The 21,422-nt window shown below is 49.2% G+C and overlaps 1 protein-coding gene across 3 annotated transcripts in view; it reads left to right on the forward strand.

Moving 5' to 3' along the window:
- AHNAK (AHNAK nucleoprotein) overlaps positions 1-21,422 on the forward strand; it is a 104,250-nt gene that overhangs the window by 27,794 nt on the left and 55,034 nt on the right. For 2 of the 3 annotated variants that reach the window (XM_023189480.1, XM_023189481.2), the window contains exons 5-6: positions 10,206-10,283; positions 16,717-16,819. In XM_023189480.1, coding sequence (XP_023045248.1) covers positions 10,206-10,283; positions 16,717-16,819 — 181 coding nt within the window. The remainder of the gene's footprint in view (positions 1-10,205; positions 10,284-16,716; positions 16,820-21,422) is intronic. The other variant, XM_023189482.1, reaches the window with a different exon arrangement.

The raw sequence follows: 21,422 nt of genomic DNA on the forward strand, positions 1-21,422 counted from the left end.
TTTGAGACGGAGTCTCGCTCTGTCGCCCAGGCTGGAGTGCAGTGGCCTGATCTCAGCTCACTGCAAGCTCTGCCTCCCGGGTTCACGCCATTCTCCTGCCTCAGCCTCCCGAGTAGCTGGGACTACAGGCGCCCGCCAACACGCCCGGCTAATTTTTTGTGTTTTTAGTAGAGACGGGGTTTCACCGTGTTAGCCAGGATGGTCTCGATCTCCTGACCTCGTGATCCGCCCGTCTCGGCCTCCCAAAGTGCTGGGATTACAGGCTTGAGCCACCGCGCCCGGCCGAGACTCCGTCTTAAACAAACAAACAAACAAACAAACAAACAAACAAACCAAAAAACTCCAATACAATAATTAAATTCGGAAAACAAAACATTGACATATTATCTAATATGTAGTATATATTTACATTTCACCAATTGCCCCAGTACTTATCTTTATAGTAACGTCTTTTTTTTTCTTTTTTTTGAGACAGTCTCTCTTTGTCCCCCAGGTTGGAGTGCAGTGGTGTAATCTCGGCTCACTGCAACCTCTACCTCCCAGGTTTAAGGGATTCTCGTGCCTCAGCCTCCCGAGTAGCTGGGATTACAGGTGTATGCCACCATACCTGGCTAAGTTTTGTATTTTTTAGTAGCATGTTGGCCGGGTTGGTCTTGAACTCCTGGCCTCAAGGGACCTGCCTGCCTCAGCCTCCCAAAGTGCGGAGATTTGCGACCACCCCCGGCCACAATGTCTTTTTTTCCTCTTTGGGCTGCAATTGTTGATGACCTCACATGAGATTTAGTTGTCTTGGTCTCTTTCTTTCTTTTTTTTTTTTTTTTTTGAGATGGAGTTTCACTCTTGTTGCCCAGGTGGAGTGCAATGGCGCGATCCTGGCTCACTGCAACCTCCTCCTCCCGGGTTCAAGCGATTCTCCTGCCTCAGCCTCCTGAGTAGCTGGGATTACAGGCGACCGCCACCCCGCCCAGCTAATTTTTTGTATTTTCAGTAGAGACAGGGTTCTATCATGTTGGCCAGGCTGGTCTCGAACTCCTGACCTCAAGTGATCCACCCACCTTGGCCTCCCAAAGTGCTGGAATTACAGGCGTGAGCCACCGTGCCTGGCTTTTTATTTCTTTAATCTGGGATAGTTTCTCAGCTTTTTGTTGTCATGCATGGCATTGATATTTTTGAAGTGTGTGGGACCAGTTTTCTAGAAATGTCCCTCCATCTGGGTTTGTCTGATGCTGTTTCCTCATGGTTGGGTTCAGGTTATGAACTTTGGGGCAGGAATACCACACAAGTGATGCTGGCTCCTCTTTGGTGCCTCGTGTCAGGAGCCACATGATGGGCATGTTAATTTCAATTCTTCGGTTAAGTAGGAGTCACGTTTCCATGCCTCCTCGTTAGAATTAACAAGGAAACCCAAGTTTTCAAGAAAAAAGTCCCAGTTTGGGCAAGTTTATTTCACAGGCACACTTTCAGGGGTTGGTGGCACGCTTAGCCTTGGTGTGATCTCGGGCTGGGGGTTTTGAAAATGGAGTTCTGGCTTTGAGCTTTGCAGCACAGAGCAACTCTCTGTCCTTCCTCACGAGGACAAAGAATTCCGTGCATGAATGCCTGCCACGGGCCGGGAATGCCATGGGCTGTTTACCAGCCTCTGAATTGCCCCGTGGCGTCAGGCAGCCGCGCAAGTGCTTCCTAAGGCTGAAGGCGCCCAGCAGAGGCACTGCCATGGGCCACGGCAAATGTGTGGGGAACATTCTGCTGAGAAGGGCGGTTTCATTTCCCTTTAAATGCCTCTGTTATTTTCTACCACAAGCTTGAGGCTTGGCCCTAACAGAAAAACTTCCCAGTAGTGGGGCCAAGGATGAGAAAGGGTTACGAATGAAAAGACCTTGTCTTTGGACAGGGCGTTCTAGTCCACAGAGTGCCTTATCTCTTGAGATCTCACACTGGGTTCTCAGCTCCGCCCATGCAAGCAGGCAGCTCTGGCATTTGCTGACCCTATCGTACAAACCAGAAAGGTGAAGCTCAGAGAAGCGAAGCGATTGGTCTCAACTCACAGAGTTGGGAAGAGGTGACCTGGCCAAAGTCTATCCAAACTTTCTGATTAAAAAAAATTTTTTTTTTGTTTTCTCTGTGATGTCACTGTTGTTTCCGTGAAGAAGCTGGGAATTTCTTTTCTGGGGGAATTTTAGGAAATAGAGGATGCCCCTTGAAATTTGCAGGGACTTGAACTTGGACTTTTTAACATTCTTGAAAGTAGTTATTAAAGTTATTATGGCCCAGCACAATGGCTCACTCCTGTAATCCCAATGCTTTGGGAGGCTGAGGCAGGAGGATCACTTGAGGCCAGGAATTCAAGGCTGCAGTGAGCTGTGATTGTGCTATTGCACTCCAGTCAGAGTGACAGAGCGAGACCCAGTCTCAAAAAACAAATTAAAAAACCCCAATTATTATGTGCACAGCCCCTTTCTTCAATGAGCCTACCATCTAGTAGGGGAATAATAATAATAATAACAGTAATAATAATAACAGCTGTCAGTTCTGCTGTTTCCTAGCTGTGTGACCTTGGGCAAGTTATCAAACCTCACTGTGCTTCAGGTTTTTTTTGTTTGTTTGTTTTGTTTACTTTTTTTTTTTTTTTTTTTGAGACGGAGTCTCACTCTGTCACCTAGGCTGGAGTGCAGTGGTGCCATCACGGCAACCTCTGCCTCCCGGATTCTCCTGCCTCAGCTTCCTCAGTAGCTGGGACTACAGGCATGCCCACCACGCCCAGCTAATTTTTGTATTTTTAGTAGAGACGGGGTTTTGCCATGTTGGTTAGGCTGGTCTCAAACTCCTGATCTCAAGTGGTCTGCCTGCCTTGGCCTCCCAAAGTGCTGGGATTACAGGCATGAGCCCGCATCCCCAACCCTGTTTGTTTAATCTATAAAATAGGGATGATATGGTACTTCTCTCATAGCTTTGTGGGGAGGATGATTTAAATTAATGTGGTCAGCATATAGTAAATACTGTGTTAGCTGTTCCTATATATTTTTAGTATGTGTGAGGCATTGTGTATGTATTTTACATGCTTTCTCTCTTTTCATTTCCACAACAACCGCATGAGGTGGGCATGATGGTTCTCATTTAATAGACAAAGAAACTGAGGCTCAGAGAGGTTAAGCGTGATGTCCAAGGTCACACAGCTAGCAAATAGCAGAGTCAGGATTCACACTGTGCTGACTGAAAAGCCCATGCTTTTAATAGCATTCTGCTTGCTCTGGTACCAGGAAGACTGTTAATAACAGTGTATAACTATTTCAAGGTTTGGAGAGGAGTGTGGGGAGGGCATTCCAGGCAGAAGGACAGGGGAATAAAGGTGTGGAAGTGGAGATGTGTGCGTGGGAGGTTTAGCAGGGTCAGGCCAGGGAGCAAGAGAAGGGGGATGAACTCAGAATGAAACCTGAGAGCCAGGCAGCTTGGCAGGTTTCAGGTCCAGCCCTGAAAGGAAAAGACTGGGACATACACCCATTTGCCCATTTTGGGGAGGAGGGTGTAGGGTTTAGCGTTCAGGCAGCCTCCTGGCTGCTGTCAGTCCCTCCCAAGGCTCTCCTGAGTCCTTCCTCTCCTGAGTCTTCACTCTTCCACTGTAATAATAAACAAGGGAGAAACTATGATCAAATCATTTGCATTGTAATGAGCCTCACCCACTGGTCCCAGACCACCTGGCCCACGCAGCCTGGAAGCCCCGCGAGCCCTGGCTAAGCCCATGGCCTCCCGCTGCCCTGCAGCTAGGAAAATACAGGCCAGGCCTCATGCACACCCCTCTGGCCAGCCAGGGCCCTGAGGAGCTGAGCCTCCTGCCTGGGGGAGAACCTGTAAATGCAAGGGGGCTGCAAGGAGGAATTTTGGGTGAAACAAAGTTGTTCTGCCCCTGACAGTTTCCCCTGTATCTCTTCACCTGCCAGCCCTGCTTGGCTCCAGGGCGAGGCTGATTTTAGCCTGAAGTGAGAACTTGCCAACAATCCATGGTGTGAGTAGAAGGATCTCAGTCTTCCTGACCTCCTGGGTTGGATGGAGCAGCTCCCCCGACCCCACAAACCCCGACACCCTCCCAAGGGGAAGGAACTCCGGCGTCCTCAAGCTCAGCTCAGACCACTTGCTCTTTTTTTAAAAAATGTTTATTTATTTACTTATTATTATTTATTTATTTTTAGACAGGATCTCGCTCTGTTGCCCAGGGTGGAGTGCTGTGGCGTGATCATGGCTCACAGCAGCCTGCACATCCTAGGCTCAAGCCATCCTCCCACCTCAGCCTACCGAGTAGCTGGGACTACCCGCATGCGCCACCATGCCCAGCTCGTTGACCACCTCCCCACCCCCCGCCTTTTTTTTTTTTTGGTAGAGACAGGGGTCTTGCTGTGTTGCCCAGGCTGGTCTGGAATTCATGGGCTTAAGCGATCCTCCTGCCTTGGCCTGCGGAAGTGCTGGGATTACAGACATGAGCCACCGCACTCGGCCTGGACCGCTTGCTCTTCATTCTGGAGATTATGGGGAGCTGGAGAAGAAGAAAGCAAGCAGAAAACTAAGGGGGAAAACATGAGAAAGAGCCCGGGATGGGCAGAGGCGGACAGTGTGGCCAGGGGTCTTGCTGAGGGGTGGATAGTGGGGGGAGGTGTGTCGGGGGAGGCAGCAGGGGAGGAGCAAAGCCCTAGGTCGAGGGGGAGGGAAGGGCGGCGGCTTGCAATGAGCGGCAGGGAGCGTTAAAGGGCCTGGAGAGGAAGGAAAGAAGAAGAGGGAGAGGATTCACAGGGAGCAAGCACTGTGTCAAAGGGTGACTTTGAGGGGACTTTAGCCCCGCTCCCTGTCTCCATAAATCCCTTCTAGCACTCCAAACAAACCTACAATCGAAGTAAAGCAGCGTGCTTTCAATACAGAGGCAAGTCCCTTGCTCCAACCAGAAACGGGATGATACCCGGTGAGCCCCCCATCCAGCAAGCCCGGGGCACTCAGAATCAAGGGCATGAGACCCTGGTCTCTAGCAAGCATCTGCGGCCACCCCCCACTGGCCGAATTGTCAATCGCCAGGCCATATTTGGGCCCCATTGCTAGGCAGAGTTTTGTTCCCTGGGGTTGCTGTGAGCCACGTGCCCACAGACTAGGTTGGAGGCTTGGGACACAGAGGGGAGCAAAGAGGGGCCGAGCAGGTGGGAAAGAAGACCGTGGGGGAATGTCGGGAAGCTGCTGAGGCCAGGTTTACACCTCCCAAGGGGTGGCCACCGGACCTCACCCCTTACCCTACTGGGTCCCCAATCCCCAAACAGTGCGCCTTTCGTTGCGCTCTTTCCCCTTTATCCAGACTTCCTTCAAATAGCAGCTTTGTATCCTGAGGAACTAAGGTCCTGGAGAGTGTCAGTGTCATATATGTTATTGCTTTTGAACGTTTACATTTAAAAAGAGAGTTTTTAGACCCTGAGGGATGGGTCTCTCACGTGGTTATTTCAGGCCCATCAGCAGGCCAGCTTAGGGCATTTTGGAAGGGCAGAGCCTTTTAGCACATCCTCGCACCCGCCTTGCTTTCTCCTCTAGGAGCTCCTGACATCCTCTGGATGCTGGGCTGCAGGGGGCAGGGTAGGGGGTGGGGCGGGGGCGCTTGACCCCTATGTGGAGGAGTTTTGGCCTTAAGGTTCCCCAACCCCAGCCAGGTGAAAGGGGAGGCTTTGGACACCCTTGGGCCTTTCCAGCCAGTGTTTACCTAGGTGTGTGGTCTCCTCAAGGGCGCGTGGCTGCCAACCACGCCTCTGTCCTCTGTCTCCGGTGGCCAGGCGGTGGGGAGGGCTGGAATGTGAGCAGGCAGGCAAGAATAATGCCAGGGCATTTTCTGTTTGTAAGATTGCAAGTTCGACTCACAACTTGAATTTCAAGTGGGCCCTTCAGGCAGATAGGGAAGTCAGATGAGAGAGTGGAGGCAGCCAGTGCGGATTGTCTAAATTCCTGAAAAATAAATTCTAGGAATTTAGCTGCAGGAAGGAGGAGCCCCAGGTGGGATAAGTTCTGGGTAAATTTGCTGGGGGGCCTGGCAGGGAGGGGTGGCTTTTTGTCCTTCACTCTATTTGAACACCATGTTTTTCCAAAAACTGCTTGTCTCTTGAATCGTGTCTAAGACACTAATTTCCTTCCTTCCTTCCTTCCTTCCTTCCTTCCTTCCTTCCTTCCTTCCTTCCTTCCTTCCTTCCTTCCTTCCTTCCCCTCTTTCTTTCTTTCTTTCTTTCTTTCTTTCTTTCTTTCTTTCTTTCTTTCTTTCTTTCTCTCTCTCTCTCTCTCTTTCTTTCTTTCTTTCTCTTCTTTCAAGATGGAGCCTTGTTCTGTTGCCTAGGTTGGAGTGCACTGGCAGGGTCTTGGCTCATTGAAACCTCTGCCTCCTGGGTTCAAGCAATTCTCCTGCCTCAAACTCCCTAGTAGCTGGGATTACAGGTGTGTGCCACCGCGCCTGACTGATTTTTAGTAGAGACGGTTTCACCATGTTGGCCAGGTGTGAGCCACCACGCCCGGCCTCGAGGCAGGGACTTTTAGAAAAAATTATTTTTTAAACTGAGCTGCCGTCCTCTTATGAGGGAAAACCACTCCCTCTAAGTACTGATTTTGGTGACTGCTCTTAAAGTAATTATTGTGTCTAAAAATGGAAAATTACATGTTGCTGTTTATCAAAAGGAAATAAACACCTTGGATTAATCAGGTTCTTGCCACTGGATGGTGAGTCCAGACCTTGCCGGCAACCCAGGTGAAAAGGCCACTCACTCTACATGTTCTGCAAACACTCACTTATTTTTTCTTTTTCTTTTTTTTGAGATGGAGTCTCACTTTGTTGTCCAGGCTGGAGTGCAATGGCACGGTCTTGGCTCACTGCAACCTCTGCCTCTTAGGTTCAAGTATTCTCCTGCCTCAGCCTCTTGAGTAGCTGAGATTACAGGTGCCCACCCCCATGCCCGGCTAATTTTTGTATTTTTAGTAGAGACAGGGTTTCACCATGTTGGCCAGGCTGGTCTCAAACTCCTGACCTTGTGAGCCTCCCGCCTTGGCCTCCCAAAGTGCTGGGATTATAGGCGTGAGCCGCCACGCCCAGCCCGCTTTCGTTGTTTTACAGTTTCCGAAGGGGAAGTGGTCAGATCCTGTGTGTCTGCTGAGGCTTACTTGCCATGTCTGGTTATGTAATCGTGGAGAACCTTTGATTGGGCTTTGCTGGTGGCAGAAATAAGGACAGGAAAAAACATGGGAGTCAGGGCGTGCCCCCCACTCACTCTACTTGAGATGGGTTGGACTGTTGATTGTTTTGTATTTATGAGCATTTGCAGAACTCTCACGGAATATGGAGATTTAAAAGTTGGACAGAAATGCTTCAGTAAGTCAGCCTGAACTGTACATAGGTTCACACAGGGAGAAAAAGGTCTTGGAAGTGGCTCTGAACACTACATATCTCAGCCTCTTCATACTCCAGCCAAGACCCACGGAGCACGCGGTGGTCTGCCTGCTTTTGACTTAGCCACTGTCAGTGTCTGCAGTCTCAAGCTGGCCTCTCCAGCCACACTCAGCTCTTTCCAGTACTCTTAATGTACTCTTCTCTCTCCAGCACCCTGGCTTTCATGCAGGCTTCTCTTCATCCTTTGGGTTTCAGCTCAGAGGTCATCTCCTCCTGGAAGCCTTCCTGGATATTCCCCAGCTATCTCATGCATTTGTGTTGCTCTGTACGTTTTTGTTCTTAGCACTATTCATATTAAAATATCAGTGGCCAATGGCTTGTCTGTCTGCCTCTCGCTCTGGACCGTCAGCTGTGTGAGTGAGATGTAGTGTGCTTGTCCATCATGGTGTCTCCAGCGCACTGCCAGGCACATGGCACGTGGCAGAAACTCGATAAGCCATCTTATCACAATCCAGTCACTTCATACACTTCCCTTCAGCGACTGGTGCTCCAATTTTCCTTCTGTCAATTACTGTTTAGTTTCTTGGTCTCCCAGGTTTTAGCCTATACTTAGGGTAAAAACAAACAAAAGTTAAAGAACAAAACAAAATAAACTTTCTCTAATAAACTTGCTGAAGTTTTGCACTTCGCTTGCTTTCCTTGAGCTGCTGAAGAGTGTGAATTCAGCTAAATTCTGTGCCCTGTCAGCCGGCAAACTCCTTAAATCCACACCATTCCAGCCCCCAGGACTGCCCTGCTGGGGTGAGAAAGGAGGCAGAGGGAAAGCTTGGAGACTCTAAAGTCGAGGACCTGAAGCCCAAGAAAGGTGGGGTGGCTAGAGCGGCAAAAAGGGTGCTGCTTGGAGCAGGAAGTTGAGGAAGAGGGAGTGGAGGAGTGCTCAGGTGTGGAAGAGGAGAAGACACCCCAAATCTGCCCAGTTTGGTCCCAAACGGGTGGCTGGCATCTCTCACTGCTTAAGTCTAGGAAGTGTAGCTTTTGATTATTCTTCTGTTCTCCTTCCCTTCCTTCCTAGAGAATTTTTTGACCCGGAAAGCCTGGCTGGGATGTGGAGAGCTGTGTTTCCCACCTGCAGCAAGGCGGGGCTGGCTTTGTCTTTGCAGCTAACGGCCCCATGCCCCCTGCCTGCCCCACCGCTCTCTTTGTGCCTGACAGACACAGCAACAGTGGCTCCGTGGCCAGCATCCAGCGCTGCAGAATGAGACAAAGCCCTGTGTATTTGCTGGGCAGCACTTGGCTGTGATATATTGACATGTGAGTGCAGGAGAGTATTTGTGGCATCTGGAGACCAAAGCGCTCACATCATGCTGGGGTTTGGCAAATGCATTTATTTCTCTCAGGTTTTGGCAAAGTTCTTTTTTTCTTTTTCTTTTTCTTTTTTTTTTGAGATGGTGTCTTCCTTTGCTTTGTTACCAGGCTGAAGTGCAGTGGCACAATCTTGGCTCACTGCAACCTTCACCTCCTGGGTTCAAGAAATTCCCCTGCCTCAGCCTCCTGAGTAGCTGGGACTACAGGTGTGCACCACCCCGCCTGGCTAATTTTTTGTATTTTGGTAGAGATGCGGTTTCACCATGTTGGTCAGGATGGTCTCGATCTCCTGACCTCATGATCCACCCACTTTGGCCTCCCCAAGTGCTGGGATTACAGACGTGAGCCACTGCGCCCGGCAGGCAAAGTTCTTCTAGAATGTAGAATTTGAGGCATTGACACCGGAAATGTCTTTGGAAGACAGGGATAAAATTGTTTTGTTGTTGTTGTTGTTGTTTTTGGATGGGGTCTCACTCTGACCCCCAGGCTGGAAAGCAGTGGTGCCATCTGCCACTCCACCTTCCGGGGTCAAGCAATCCTCCCACCTCAACTTCCCAAGTGCCACCATGCCTGGTTGTTTTGTGTTTTTGATTTTTTTTTTTTTTTGGTAGAGATGGTATTTGACTATGTTACCCAGGCTGGTCTCAAACTCCTGGGTTGAAGCGATTCTCCTGCCTCAGCCTCCCAAAGTGTTAAGATTACAGGTGTGAGCCACCACGCCCGGCCAGAACTGTATGTTTTAATGTGATACGGTATGTCTGAGCAATGTTCACATCCAGTTTTCAAGGGGGAAAAAACTTGATAGTGAGTATTCCCAGCTCGACTCTGCCTTGTTCAAACCTCAGCTGACATAGAGGCTTCTGCTGGTTCCTTGTCCACAGAGAGTAAGCTCTTCCCAGCCAAAGGGGAGATGAAAGGATTATTTACTACGTAAAGTGGTGAAGCAGCAATCTCCCAGTTTGTTTGCTTAGCTGAAAGTGGAAAAAAAAAGATGTTGAGGTGGTTCTTTAGCTCGATTTCTGGTATGATCAACTGGGTTCAGCAATCTAAAACTCACTTGGATTTTTTAAGTCATTGGGGAGGTTTGGAGCCACATACCACGCCCTGTGAGTGTCACCATCGGGCTCTCTGAGAGACAGCACGTAGGTTTGGGAGGAACAGGTTCAAACTTGACTCTGATAATTAACAAAGCTAGTGTTCTCTAGCACACGTGACTCTCTGGGCCAATCAGTTTACCCCAGCCTTCTAGCACCCGTGTGAACTGGTATAGCTGGGAAGCTGGCTAGGCTGGGCTCAGGTGGGGCAGCCAGGTACCTTTATAGTATGATTTGAAGGTCTCAGGTAAGGCTGCCCTAGCCTGAAATATCTCCCCTACTGGCTTGTCAAGGATGTCTGAGTTTCGCCACTATGGAGTCATTCCTTTGCGTTTACTACGGCCCTTGTCTTGTGAATGCAGGTTGGTTTGGAATACAGGATCCTTCACCTTCCCACCTTAAATTGCGTGGATACAACTAGACTATGTTTAATCTCTTGGGTAAGCCACAAACTCAGTTCCACTTTTTCATGCCAGGCCTGTCTTGAGGCATTTCACCTTCCCCTCTTCCCTATTCTGTTCAGCTAAGACCCGAAGCAAGCTGGAGCCGGGTAGTCTGGTGCGGGGGACAGAGGAGCAGAGGACCAGCAGGCCCTCCTACCTGGCTTCTGGCTCTCCAGCACAGAAAAGCTTGGCTGAGCCTTGGTCTGGTGTCAGATGACGCCTGAAGGGAGATGAGGTCTCCCCATTTTGGCCCAGGTGGAGTGCAGTTAGCTCTTATACGGACTTCCTTCCACTTATTCACTTTCCCCTTACCAGCTATCCTCTGTCCTCTTACTGTTGCACTCTCAGCCATCACCATTCTATGTGGCCTCATGCCAGAAGGGAAGTCTCATTGGCATCCTGGAGGAGCCAGGAGCTCCTAAGCCCAACCAGCACTCGGCCACACCCCTTCCCCCTTTGTGGCTTGGTTCACAGTCTCCAGGAGGTGGAGGAGTGGCTAGGAGCTGCATAGCTGCTGACTGCTCAACTTGTACGGCTGGTTTTTTTGTTTTTTGAGATGGAGTCTTGCTCTGTTGCCCAGGCTGGAGTGCAGTGGCACAATCTTGGCTCACTACAACCTCCGCCTCCCAGGTTCAAGTGATTCTCTTGCCTCAGTCTCCCAAGTAGCTGAGATTACAGGCACACACCACCATGCCCAGCTAAATTTTTTTGTATTTTTAGTAGAGATGGGGTTTCACCATGTTGGTCAGGCTGGTCTCGAACTCCTGACCTCAGGTGATCCGCCCGCCTCGGCCTCCCAAAGTGCTGGGATTACAGGCATAAGCCACTGCGCCTTCCATCTTCTCCTCTTTCCCAGGCCTAGAAGACATGGTCAGAGCTCATCTATGTCATGCCCCTGCCTCTGGACATATTTTGTCTCCTCATGCCCATGCCTCTCTTCCAGAGACCACTCCCACCAAAGGAAGTGGGAGAAGATAGGTGGAAGAGAGGCCATAAAGTCCACTGGAATATAGGCTTCATGAGGGCCGGGATTTTTTTTTTTTTTTTTTGAGACGGAGTCTCACTCTGTCACCCAGGCTGGAGTGCAGTGGCTGGATCTCAGCTCACTGCAAGCTCCGCCTCCCAGGTTTACGCCATTCTCCCGCCTCAGCCTCCCGAGTAGCTGGGACTACAGGTGCCCGCCGCCACGCCCGGCTAGTTTTTTGTATTTTTTTAGTAGAGACGAGGTTTCACAGTGTTAGCCAGGATGGTCTCGATCTCCTGACCTTGTGATCCGCCCGTCTCGGCCTCCCTAAGTGCTGGGATTACAGGCTTGAGCCACCGCACCCGGCCGGGATTTTTAATATATCCCCGGAGTCTAGAACAGTGCCTGGCCCAGAGTAGATGCTCCATAAATGTTTGTTGAATAATGAACCTCCCCTTGTTGAAGTAATCACAACTGGTAAAGTACTTTCAATCCTAATGAATATTCTGTTGGGCAGGTGGAAATTTTTAGAACCAACATTTCCAAAGATTGATTGATTGATTGATTTTCATTTTTATTTATTTATTTATTGTTTTTAGAGAAGGGCCTTGCTCTGTCACTCAGGCTGGAGTGTACTGGCATGATCATAGCTCACTGCAAACTTGAACTCCTGGACTCAAGAGATCCTCCCACCTCAGCTTTCTGAGTAGTTCTTACTGATAGGCACAGCTTCCACACCTAGATAATAACAAAAAAATTTTTTTTTTTTTTTTTAGAGTCTGGGTTTACTATGTTGCCCAGGTGCTGCTCTCAAACTTCTGGCCTCAAGTGATCCTCCTACCTTGGCCTTCTAAAGCACTGGGATTATAGGCACGAGCCACTATGCCTGGCCCCAAAGATTCAATTTTTAATTACACCATATAGTGTAATTATAATTACATTTAGTGTAATCTTAGTATGCCATTGATTTTTGTAAAAAATTAAAACAATACAAGAGAAATTCCCCTTGTTCCAAACACCCCTGAATGCTCCTCCTTAGTGATAACCATCGGCTTCATCTTGGCATGTGCCCTGTAGATTTTGCTCAATGCATTTGGACGTGTCCAAACATAGAAGCCTAGAATTTTGTGGGTTAACAACAACAAAACCCACAAAACCATAAATAAGATTGGACTGTGTTGTTTTGCAATTTCCTTTTTCCCCTCTTAACGTTTTGGAGATGTTCCATGTAGGTGAAAACAGACCTACCTCATTCTTTTCATTGTGAAATATTGTGCAGCATAGTGATATTGTATATTTAACATTTCCTGTATTGATGGACTTTTAAGTCATTTCCAGTGTTTACTTTTTTTTTTGAGATGAAGTCTCCCCTCTGTCACCCAGGCTGGAGTGCAGTGGCTCAATCTCGGCTCACTGCAACCTCTGCTTCCCAGGTTCAAGCGATTCTCCTGCCTCAGCCTCCTGAGTAGCTGGGATTACAGGGGCATGCCACCACGCCTGGCAAAATTTTTACTAGAGATGGAGTTTCGTCATTTTGGCCCAGCTGGTTTTGAACTCCTGATCTCAGGTTATCTGCCTGCCTTGGCCTCCCAAAGTGCTGGGATTACAGGCATGAGCTACTAAGCCTGGTCCCAGTGTTTACATTCTTGTATGTACAAACATTCTTGCACATTTCACTTTTTTTTTTTTTTTTTTGATATGGAGTCTTGCTTTGTCACCCAGGCTGGAGTGCAGTGGCGTGATCTTGGCTCACTGCAGCTTTCGCCTCCTGGGTTCAAGTGATGCTCCTGCCTCAGCCTTCTGAGTAGCTGGGATTACAGGTGCCCACCACCACGCCTGGCTAATTTTTGTATTTTTAGTAGAGATGGGTTTTTGCTATGTTGGCCAGGCTGGTCTCAAACTCCTGACCTCAGGTGATCCGCCCACCTCAGCCTCCCAAAGTGCTGGCATTAGAGGTGTGAGCCACTGTGCCCGGCTGCACATGCCACTTTGAGCACACATATGAGTATTTAATTTGGATACCTAGAAAGTCCCTATTTTCTGCACACTTGTATTGGATTATACTTATTTATTACCAGTTTCTTTTCTTTTTTTTTTTTTTTTGAGACGGAGTCTCATTCTGTCGCCCAGGCTGGAGTGCAGTGGCTCGATCTTGGCTCATTGCAGCCTCCGCCTCCTGGCTTCAAGCAATTCTTCTGCCTCAGCCTCCTGAGAAACTGGGATTACAGGGATGCGCCACCACACCTGGCTAATTTTTGTATTTTTAGTAGAGACGGGGCTACACCGTGTTGGTCAGGCTGGTCTTGAACACCTGACCTCGTGATCCACCCGCCTCGGCCTCCCAAAGTGCTGGGATTACAGGTGTGAACCACCGCGCCTGGCCTATTACCAGTTTCTATGATCTTGTTAGAATAAAAATTTCAGCTCTCTCAGACAGGAAATTGTGAATGATTCACATTAGTAACATAATCAGATATGTCGTAATGATGCTATTTAATGCTGTGTCTTCTGTTACTTAGTAACCGTTTTACATAGAGTGAGTAATCATGTCTCTACCTTTTTTGATAGGAATGGTTATGTAGCACTTTTCTCCACCCATTTCTCCTTGACCTTTAGATATGAAACAGGAGAGTCTGGGGCCTTGGAGGGCCTCAGGGGAGTGACCTCTCCATTCCCTTCCTTATCCTCTGTTTTCTTGAGTGACTTCAAGGAGTTCTTTGGTGCCATAGCCTGCCCTTCTGCCACATCCTTTCCTGCCACATAGTGGTCATGTCCTGGAATGACGAGATGACAATGCCAATCATTCAGTCCCAAGCTGTACAGTGCACTGGCCTTTGGATTCCTCCTTTGATCAGCTCAGAACACTTTAGCAGTTGTTGGGGTTTTTTTTTTTTTTTTGAGACAGAGTCTTGTTCTGTCACCCAGGCTGGAGTACAGTGGTGAGATCTTGGCTCACTGCAAGCTCTGCCTCCCGGGTTCACGCCATTTTCCTGCCTCAGCCTCCCAAGTAGTTGGGACTACAGGTGCCTGCCACCACGCCCAGCTAATTTTTTGTATTTTTAGTAGAGACGGGGTTTCATCCTGTTAGCCAGGATGGTCTGGATCTCCTGACCTTGTGATCCGCCCACCTTGCCTCCCGAAGTGCTGGGATGACAGACGTGAGCTGCCGTGCCCGACTACAGTTGTTGGTTGTAACCTGGCTTTGATGATATCAGGCCCATCTTCAAACCTTTTGTACCTCAGGAACGATACCGCAGTCTGGATCCTGCCTTAATCTTTTCAAAGCTCACACATCACTCAGTATAATGTTTTCCACAGAGAAGTACATTTAAAAGGAAAAGCTTTAAGAACACTTTACATTTAATTCCATGGCAATTTACTTCTCCCACCCACACCTTAATGTCATTTGCACTTCTGTTTTTCTCAACCTTTGTTTTCTCTCTCTTTTTTTTTTTTTTTTTTGAGACGGAGTCTCCTTCTGCTGCCTAGGCTGGAGTGCAGTGATGTGATCTCGGCTCACTGCAACCTCCGCATCCCGGGTTCAAAGGATTCTCCTGCCTCAGCCTACCGAGTAGCTGGGACTACAGGCATGCACCACCACGCCCGGCTAATTTTTGTATTTTCAGTAGAGACAGGGTTTCACTATGTTGGCCAGGCTGGTCTCGAACTCCATGCCTGTGATCCCAGGTGCTCGGGAGGCTGAGGCAGGAGAACTGCTTGAATTTGGGAGGCCAGGTTGCAGTGAGCCGAGATTGCTACTAAAAATACAAAATAAACCGGGTGTGGTAGTGCATGCCTGTAATCCCAGCTACTCGGGAGGCTGAGGCAGGAGAATTGCTTGAACCCGGGAGGCGGAGGTGGGGGTGAGCTGAGATCGCGCCATTGCATGCCAGCCTGGACAACAAGAGCGAGACTCTGTCTCAAAAAAAAAAAAAAAAAAAAAAAAGAAAAGAAAAGAAAAGAAAACAATAGAAAGAAAATAAAAAAGAAATTTAATCAGTTTGAAATTGAAGGTCCTGGCTCAATCCTTTCATGTAACCTTTGGGTTACTATCCCCTGGGGAAGAGTAATTTCCTTTTTCTTTTCTTTTTTTTGGGGGGCGGAACGGAGTCTTGCTCTGTCACCCAGGCTGGAGTGCAGTGGTGCCATCTTGGCTCACTGCAACCTCCGCCTCCCGGGTTCAAGCGATTCTCCTGCCTCAACCTCCTGAGTAGCTAGGACTACAGGTGCCCAGCACCATGCCCGGCTAATTTTTGTATTTTTAGTAGAGATGGGTTTCACCATATTGGCCAGGCTGGTCTTGAACTCCTGATCTTGTGATCTGTCCACCTCGGCCTCCCATAGTGCTGGGTTTACAGACGTGAGCCACCACGTCCGGCCTCCTTTTCCTTTCTTTTCTTTTCTTTTCCTTTTTCTTCTGAGACAGGGTCTCATTCTGTCGCCCTGGCTGGAGTGCAGTGGTGCGATCATGGCTCACTGTAGCCTCGACCTCCTGGGCTCAGGCAATCCTCCTACCTCAGCCTCCTGAATAGCTGGGACTACAGTCGTGTGCCACCGCACCTGGCTAATTTTTGTTTAATTTTTATTTTTTGTAGAGGTGGGGGTCTCACTATATTGCCCAGGCAGGTGTGGAACTTTCGGGCTCAGGTGATTCTCTCACTTCAGCCTCCCAAAGTGCTGGGATTACAGGCGCGAGCCACCGTGTTCTGCTGGGAAGAGTAATTTCTTGGGATGGTGTTAGACTTGGGCAAACACATGAAAAGAGTAACCTGTTGAAACCACTGATGGCAACCACAGTTCTCCACGAACTGGTTTCCGTGTTGCTACCAGACGGAATCCTGCCATTGGTCGGGGAATCCCATGGCCAGGTGGGCTCTCCTTCTTGACGGGAACACTCTCCTTCCCCACAGATGGTAGCGACCTCGGATTGGAGATCTACCCTGTAAGGCGTTAGGAACTCTGAGTGGAGCTGAGTCTAGTGATTGGAACCCCTGCCCCGCAGTATCCAGCTTAATGCTGACCGAGAAAAGATACCCAGGGGGCGGTAACCAATGAGTGCTCTGGTCCCACAACAAAACCCTCCTTTCTTACACATTGTTCCTCAGTGTTCAGTTGTACCTTATCTCTCTCCTTCTGTCCTCGCAAAGCCCTTGAGGAGAACGACTGGGTCTGGTGGGTGGATGAACCCAAGATAGCATTGTCCCCTTTGTGTGAGATTCCCAGGGCTTTCACAAAGGGCTGTCCTTCAGCTTAGGCCAGTTGTCTGCTAAAGATTCTCTGTTATCTTCTCTACAGCTAGAGATTCCAGGCAAGGCTGGAGCTTGGGCTGGGCTAGGATGTGTTGGGGGTGGGTGGTGGTAAACATGGGGTCTCTGGTATTTTATACACCCATAGTAGGCATTTGAAAAGTGCTCATTGATTGGATGATTTGATGAGTGACCTGGTGATAATCTTTATCCTTGTTAGAACACACCACAACCATCATCAGCACTGGAATGCAAAGACCAGAACAAACAGAAGGAAGCCAGCAGCCAAGCCGGGGCAGTTTCAGTCTCCACCCCAAATGCAGGTGAGAGAAGTGATGGGGACTGAAAGACGGATGACCTTAATTATGATAATGATACCCTTTATCACAGATGGGCATGCCTGCCTGGGCTGTGGAAGCCACACCTGGAAGGATATGGCTCAGGACCCCAGGAGCCCAGCCCCTCTTTCTCCTGGGCCTGGAAATTCAAATCCTAGTCTTCTTTCAGCTTTGTGAGAAGCCCATAGGAAATGCACTTACTGCGGAAGGATTACGTACTCCTTCAGAAGGAATCTCAAGGGTTTCTTCATAGGGAGGGCTACTGTGCAATATCCACATGCTTTTAAGACAGTACCTATTAAACCCAGAAGCCAGGGTGGGGCAGAAAGCAAAGACTTAGAATTAAAGGGTTGGAATATACTTCTAGTGGAAGATCTACCAGAGTTTAGAAAAAGTCTTTTTGATCCTCTAAAGGAAATGGTTTTTCAGGCCTCCTAGGAGGGAGATGCCCACATGGCGAGTGAGTCGGAGGGGAAGAAGTGAGCGACTATGGGGTATGGAAATCCTGGGTCATAGGGAGCTACGTTGGGGGGTCATTGGCTCAGTTTGGGCCATAGCCATGTTTCTGGCCTGCACAAAAACTAAACTGTTTTTTGGAGGTAATTGCAAACATTTAAGAATCAGGAGACTGGCTGGGCATGGTGGCTCATACCTGTAATCCAGCTCTTTGGGAGGCCGAGGCAGGCGGATCACTTGAGGTCAGGAGTTCGAGACCAGCCTAGCCAATGTGGTGAAACCCTGTCTCTACTAGAAATATAAAAATTAGCCAGGCATGGTAGCAGGCACCTGTAATCCCAGCTACTCGGGAGGCTGAGGCAGGATAATCACTTGAACCTGGGAGGCGGAGGTTGCTGTCAGTCGAGATTGTGCCACTGTACTCCAGCCTGGGCCAAAGAATGAGATTCCGTGTCAGAAAAACAAAACAAAACAAAACAATAAATGAAAATATGGAATGTGTGGCCTCTCAACATTTTGTCATGTTCACTGAGCCCGCATTCCCACATGGCAATGTCAGCTGGAGAGGACTGACTGCCCTGTCACTGGGCAAAGGGGGCTCCGCTTCCTTCCATCCGCTCCTGTGGACCCTCCTTCCACCATCTGAGCCCCATTTTCTCTTCTCACCTCTTCCCTGCCCAGGATTCCACCCATAGCCTGGGGTGAATGTCCCTTCAGCAAATAAACAGGCACATACTCCACTTCCTTTAAAGAAAGCCTCCCAGCCTGGTGCGGTGGCTCACGCCTATAATCTTAGCACTTTGGGAGGCTGAGGTGGGCAGATCACAAGGGCAGGAGTTCGAGACCACCCTGGCCAATATGGTGAAACCCTGTCTGTACTAAAAATACAAAATTAGCCGGGCGTGGTGGTGCACACCTCTAATCCTAGCTACTCGGGAGGCTGAGGCAGAAGAATCGCTTAAACCTGGGAGGCAGAGGTTGCCGTGAGCTGAGATCGGGCCACTGCACTCCAGCCTGGGTGACAGAGCGAGACTCCGTCTCAAAAAAAGAAGGAAAGCCTCCCTCAAGTTCGAACCCCTCTTGCTGTGGTGCTATTCGTTGAGAGCCAACTGGAAAGTGTTGCCTGTTTCATTCCTGTCACCTCTTCCTCATCTTCCCTTCACTCCAGTCCCCCTATTCCCTGTCCCCAGGCTTCCACCCTGCCACTCAGTACTGCTCTTGCTGACTCCACTTCGCTGATAGGAGTGCCCAGGGAACTCTCCGGACACTCGCTGCTGTGCCCTCTCCTTCCTTGAAACACCCTGCCCCTCTGCTTGGTGAGATCTCCTTCGTGTTGACGTCTGTTTGGTTAGGATGACTTTGCCCTCCCTTCCTAGGCCCTTTATGGGCTCCCCTTTTCCCATAACCTCAAAAGCGGCAGAATTTCCCAAGGACCTGTCATGGGTTTTTGTTTTTCTCACTCGGGACTCTCTCTCCGGGTAGCCTCTTGGGGCTCTGTGGCTCTCAGGCCTGCTTCTCTTCCGAGCTCCAGGGCTGCACCTCTGGGCTCCCCTCCACCTCCCCTCTGCCTGTCTCTCCATCCCCCTCCCCGCCGTCTCTGGTCAGCTCTGCTAACCATCTGGCCCACACCAGTCACCCACCTTCTTAACATTTCCAATGTTTTTGGTTTGTATTACTTGCTACAGTCGCCTCCTAAATGTCTGCCTATCTTAGGTCTTTTCCTCCATGAATAGAGTGAGCTTAAATAGTGGTTAGTTTAAAATAAAATAATCGGCCGGGCGCGGTGGCTCAAGCCTGTAATCCCAGCACTTTGGGAGGCCGAGACGGGTGGATCACGAGGTCAGGAGTTCGAGACCATCCTGGCTAACACGGTGAAACCCCATCTCTACTAAAAATACAAAAAACTAGCCGGGCGAGGTGGCGGGCGCCTGTAGTCCCAGCTACTCAGGAGGCTGAGGCAGGAGAATGGCGTAAACCCGGGAGGCGGAGCTTGCAGTGAGCTGAGATCTGGCCACTGCACTCCAGCCTGGGCGACAGAGCGAGACTCCGTCTCAAAAAAAAAAAAATAAATAAATAAAATAAAATAAAATAAAATAAAATAAAATAAAATAATCAAATCATGTTACTCCCCTCCTTGAAATTCTTCAGTGGCTGCTTGTGGCTCTCGGGGTAAAGTTCTCATCCTTAGCTCAGCACCCAAGGCTGCCGTGGCCCAGTCCTCAGCTCAGCCCCCACCACTTCCCATGTGGGCTTTTCACTCCAGCCACACCCTAGTGCTGGTCCCCACATCCATGATGCTGGTCCATGCTCCCATGTCTTTTTTTTTGAGATGGAGTCTCACTCTGTCACCCAGGCTGCAATGCAGTGGCACGATATCAACTCACTGCAATCCCCACCTCCCGGGTTCAAGCAATTCTCCTGCCTCAGCCTCCCAATTGGGATTACAGGCATGTGCCACCATGCCCAGCTAATTTTTTTGTATTTTTAGTAGAGATGAGGTTTCACCATATTGGCCAGGCTGGTCTTGAACTCCTGACCTTGTGATCTGCCCTCCTCGGCCTTCCAAAGTGCTGGGATTACAGGCGTGAGCCACTGTGCCGGGCCATTCCTGTGTCTTTATTGTGCTCCTCCACACCCCTTTGCCCCCTCTCTTCCTGGGCCTTTGAACCACCAATCCAGGCCCATCTGAGCCTCCAAGTCTGGGCTCAGGGCCCCTTCTCTGTGCTCTCCCATGGTGCCCAGGCATCCCTGTGTTGGCTCCCATGGTGCTGGGCCTCCACTAGACTTCACACTCAGAAGGGCCCAGGAGGATCTCCAGCACAGTCTGTCTGGAATATAAACTAGACAGATGGGCTGGGCATTGTGGCTTGTGCCTATAATCCCAGCACCTTGGGAGGCCAAGGCGGGTGGATCACCTGAGGCCAGGAGTTCAAGACCAGCCTGACCAACATAGCAAAACTCTGTCTCTACCGAAAATACAAAAAAAAAAAAAAAAAAATTAGCTGGGCATAGTGGGTACCTGTAATCCCAGCTAATCAGGAGGCTGAGGCAGGAGAATTGCCTGAACCCAAGGGCTGGAGGCTGCAGCGAACTGAGATTGCGCCATTGCACTCCAGCCTGGGCAATATGAACGAAACTCCATCTCAAAAGAAAAAAAAGAAAAAAGCTAGACAGATGATGGCAAGCACCGCTGGCTGGCTTCCCAGCGCTTACATGGTGGCCATTTCTCTCTTGCTCTTTGGGGATTGGGTTCTAGTGTTTGTGTTGCCAAATGCAGCACTTTTTTCTTGTACACTTTACTTCAACGTTGATTAAATTAAATGTCTCGGGATTTCAAGGGAATTGGGATTTGACCCCTTTTCTCAAAGGACTTGTACGCCGAGTACATGATGACTGTTCATTCAGTGAATGTTTATTTACTGAGCACCTTTGCAGAGCCAGGCAGGGAAGGGGGCAGAATTAAAGCAGCCAGTCACAGGGAACTTAGAGGAACTTCCATGGCTTTTCATCTTCTCATGCCTTGGTTTAAAGTACTGGAGAAAGATTATAGTTCTCCTTGCCAGAGACGCCTCTTTCCCCTGATCATGGATGTTTCCTTAGAAACCAACTTGCGTGTCCCCCACTTTCATGGACTTTGAAGTTGGAGTCTTCTGTAAACATTACTTCATGGGCATGTGAGAAACAAGCCTTTCCTGCCCCCGCCGTGAGCCTCCAGCTTTCTCTAAGTCGGCTTCTCAAGGGGATACTGCCGTTTCTTTTAATATCCAAAAACCCGTTTGAACATTACATGGTTTTCTCACGGTAACACTTCAGTCAGCTGCTTACAGGGTCATTTTGGTAAATAAGCAGAAAATCAGAGAAGTATTGCTGGACTTGGAGGCAAGTCTGTGCAGTTCAGAGCAGCAGAGCTTTTGAATCAAGACATCATGGGAGGCTGAGGCAGGTGAATCGCTTGAACCCAGGAGGCGGAGGTTGCAGTAAGCCAAGATTGCGCCATTACACTCCAGCCTGGGCAACAAGAGTGAAACTCGGTCTCCAAAAAAAAAAAAAAAAAAAAAAAGACATTTATGCTGTGTCCTAAATGTTCAAGGAGATTTTGTGGGGTGAGGTGCTGGAGAGTTGAAGCTACAAA

Source organism: Piliocolobus tephrosceles, chromosome 13 (genome assembly GCF_002776525.5).
Source record: "Piliocolobus tephrosceles isolate RC106 chromosome 13, ASM277652v3, whole genome shotgun sequence".
In the NCBI taxonomy this organism is placed as follows: domain Eukaryota; kingdom Metazoa; phylum Chordata; class Mammalia; order Primates; family Cercopithecidae; genus Piliocolobus; species Piliocolobus tephrosceles.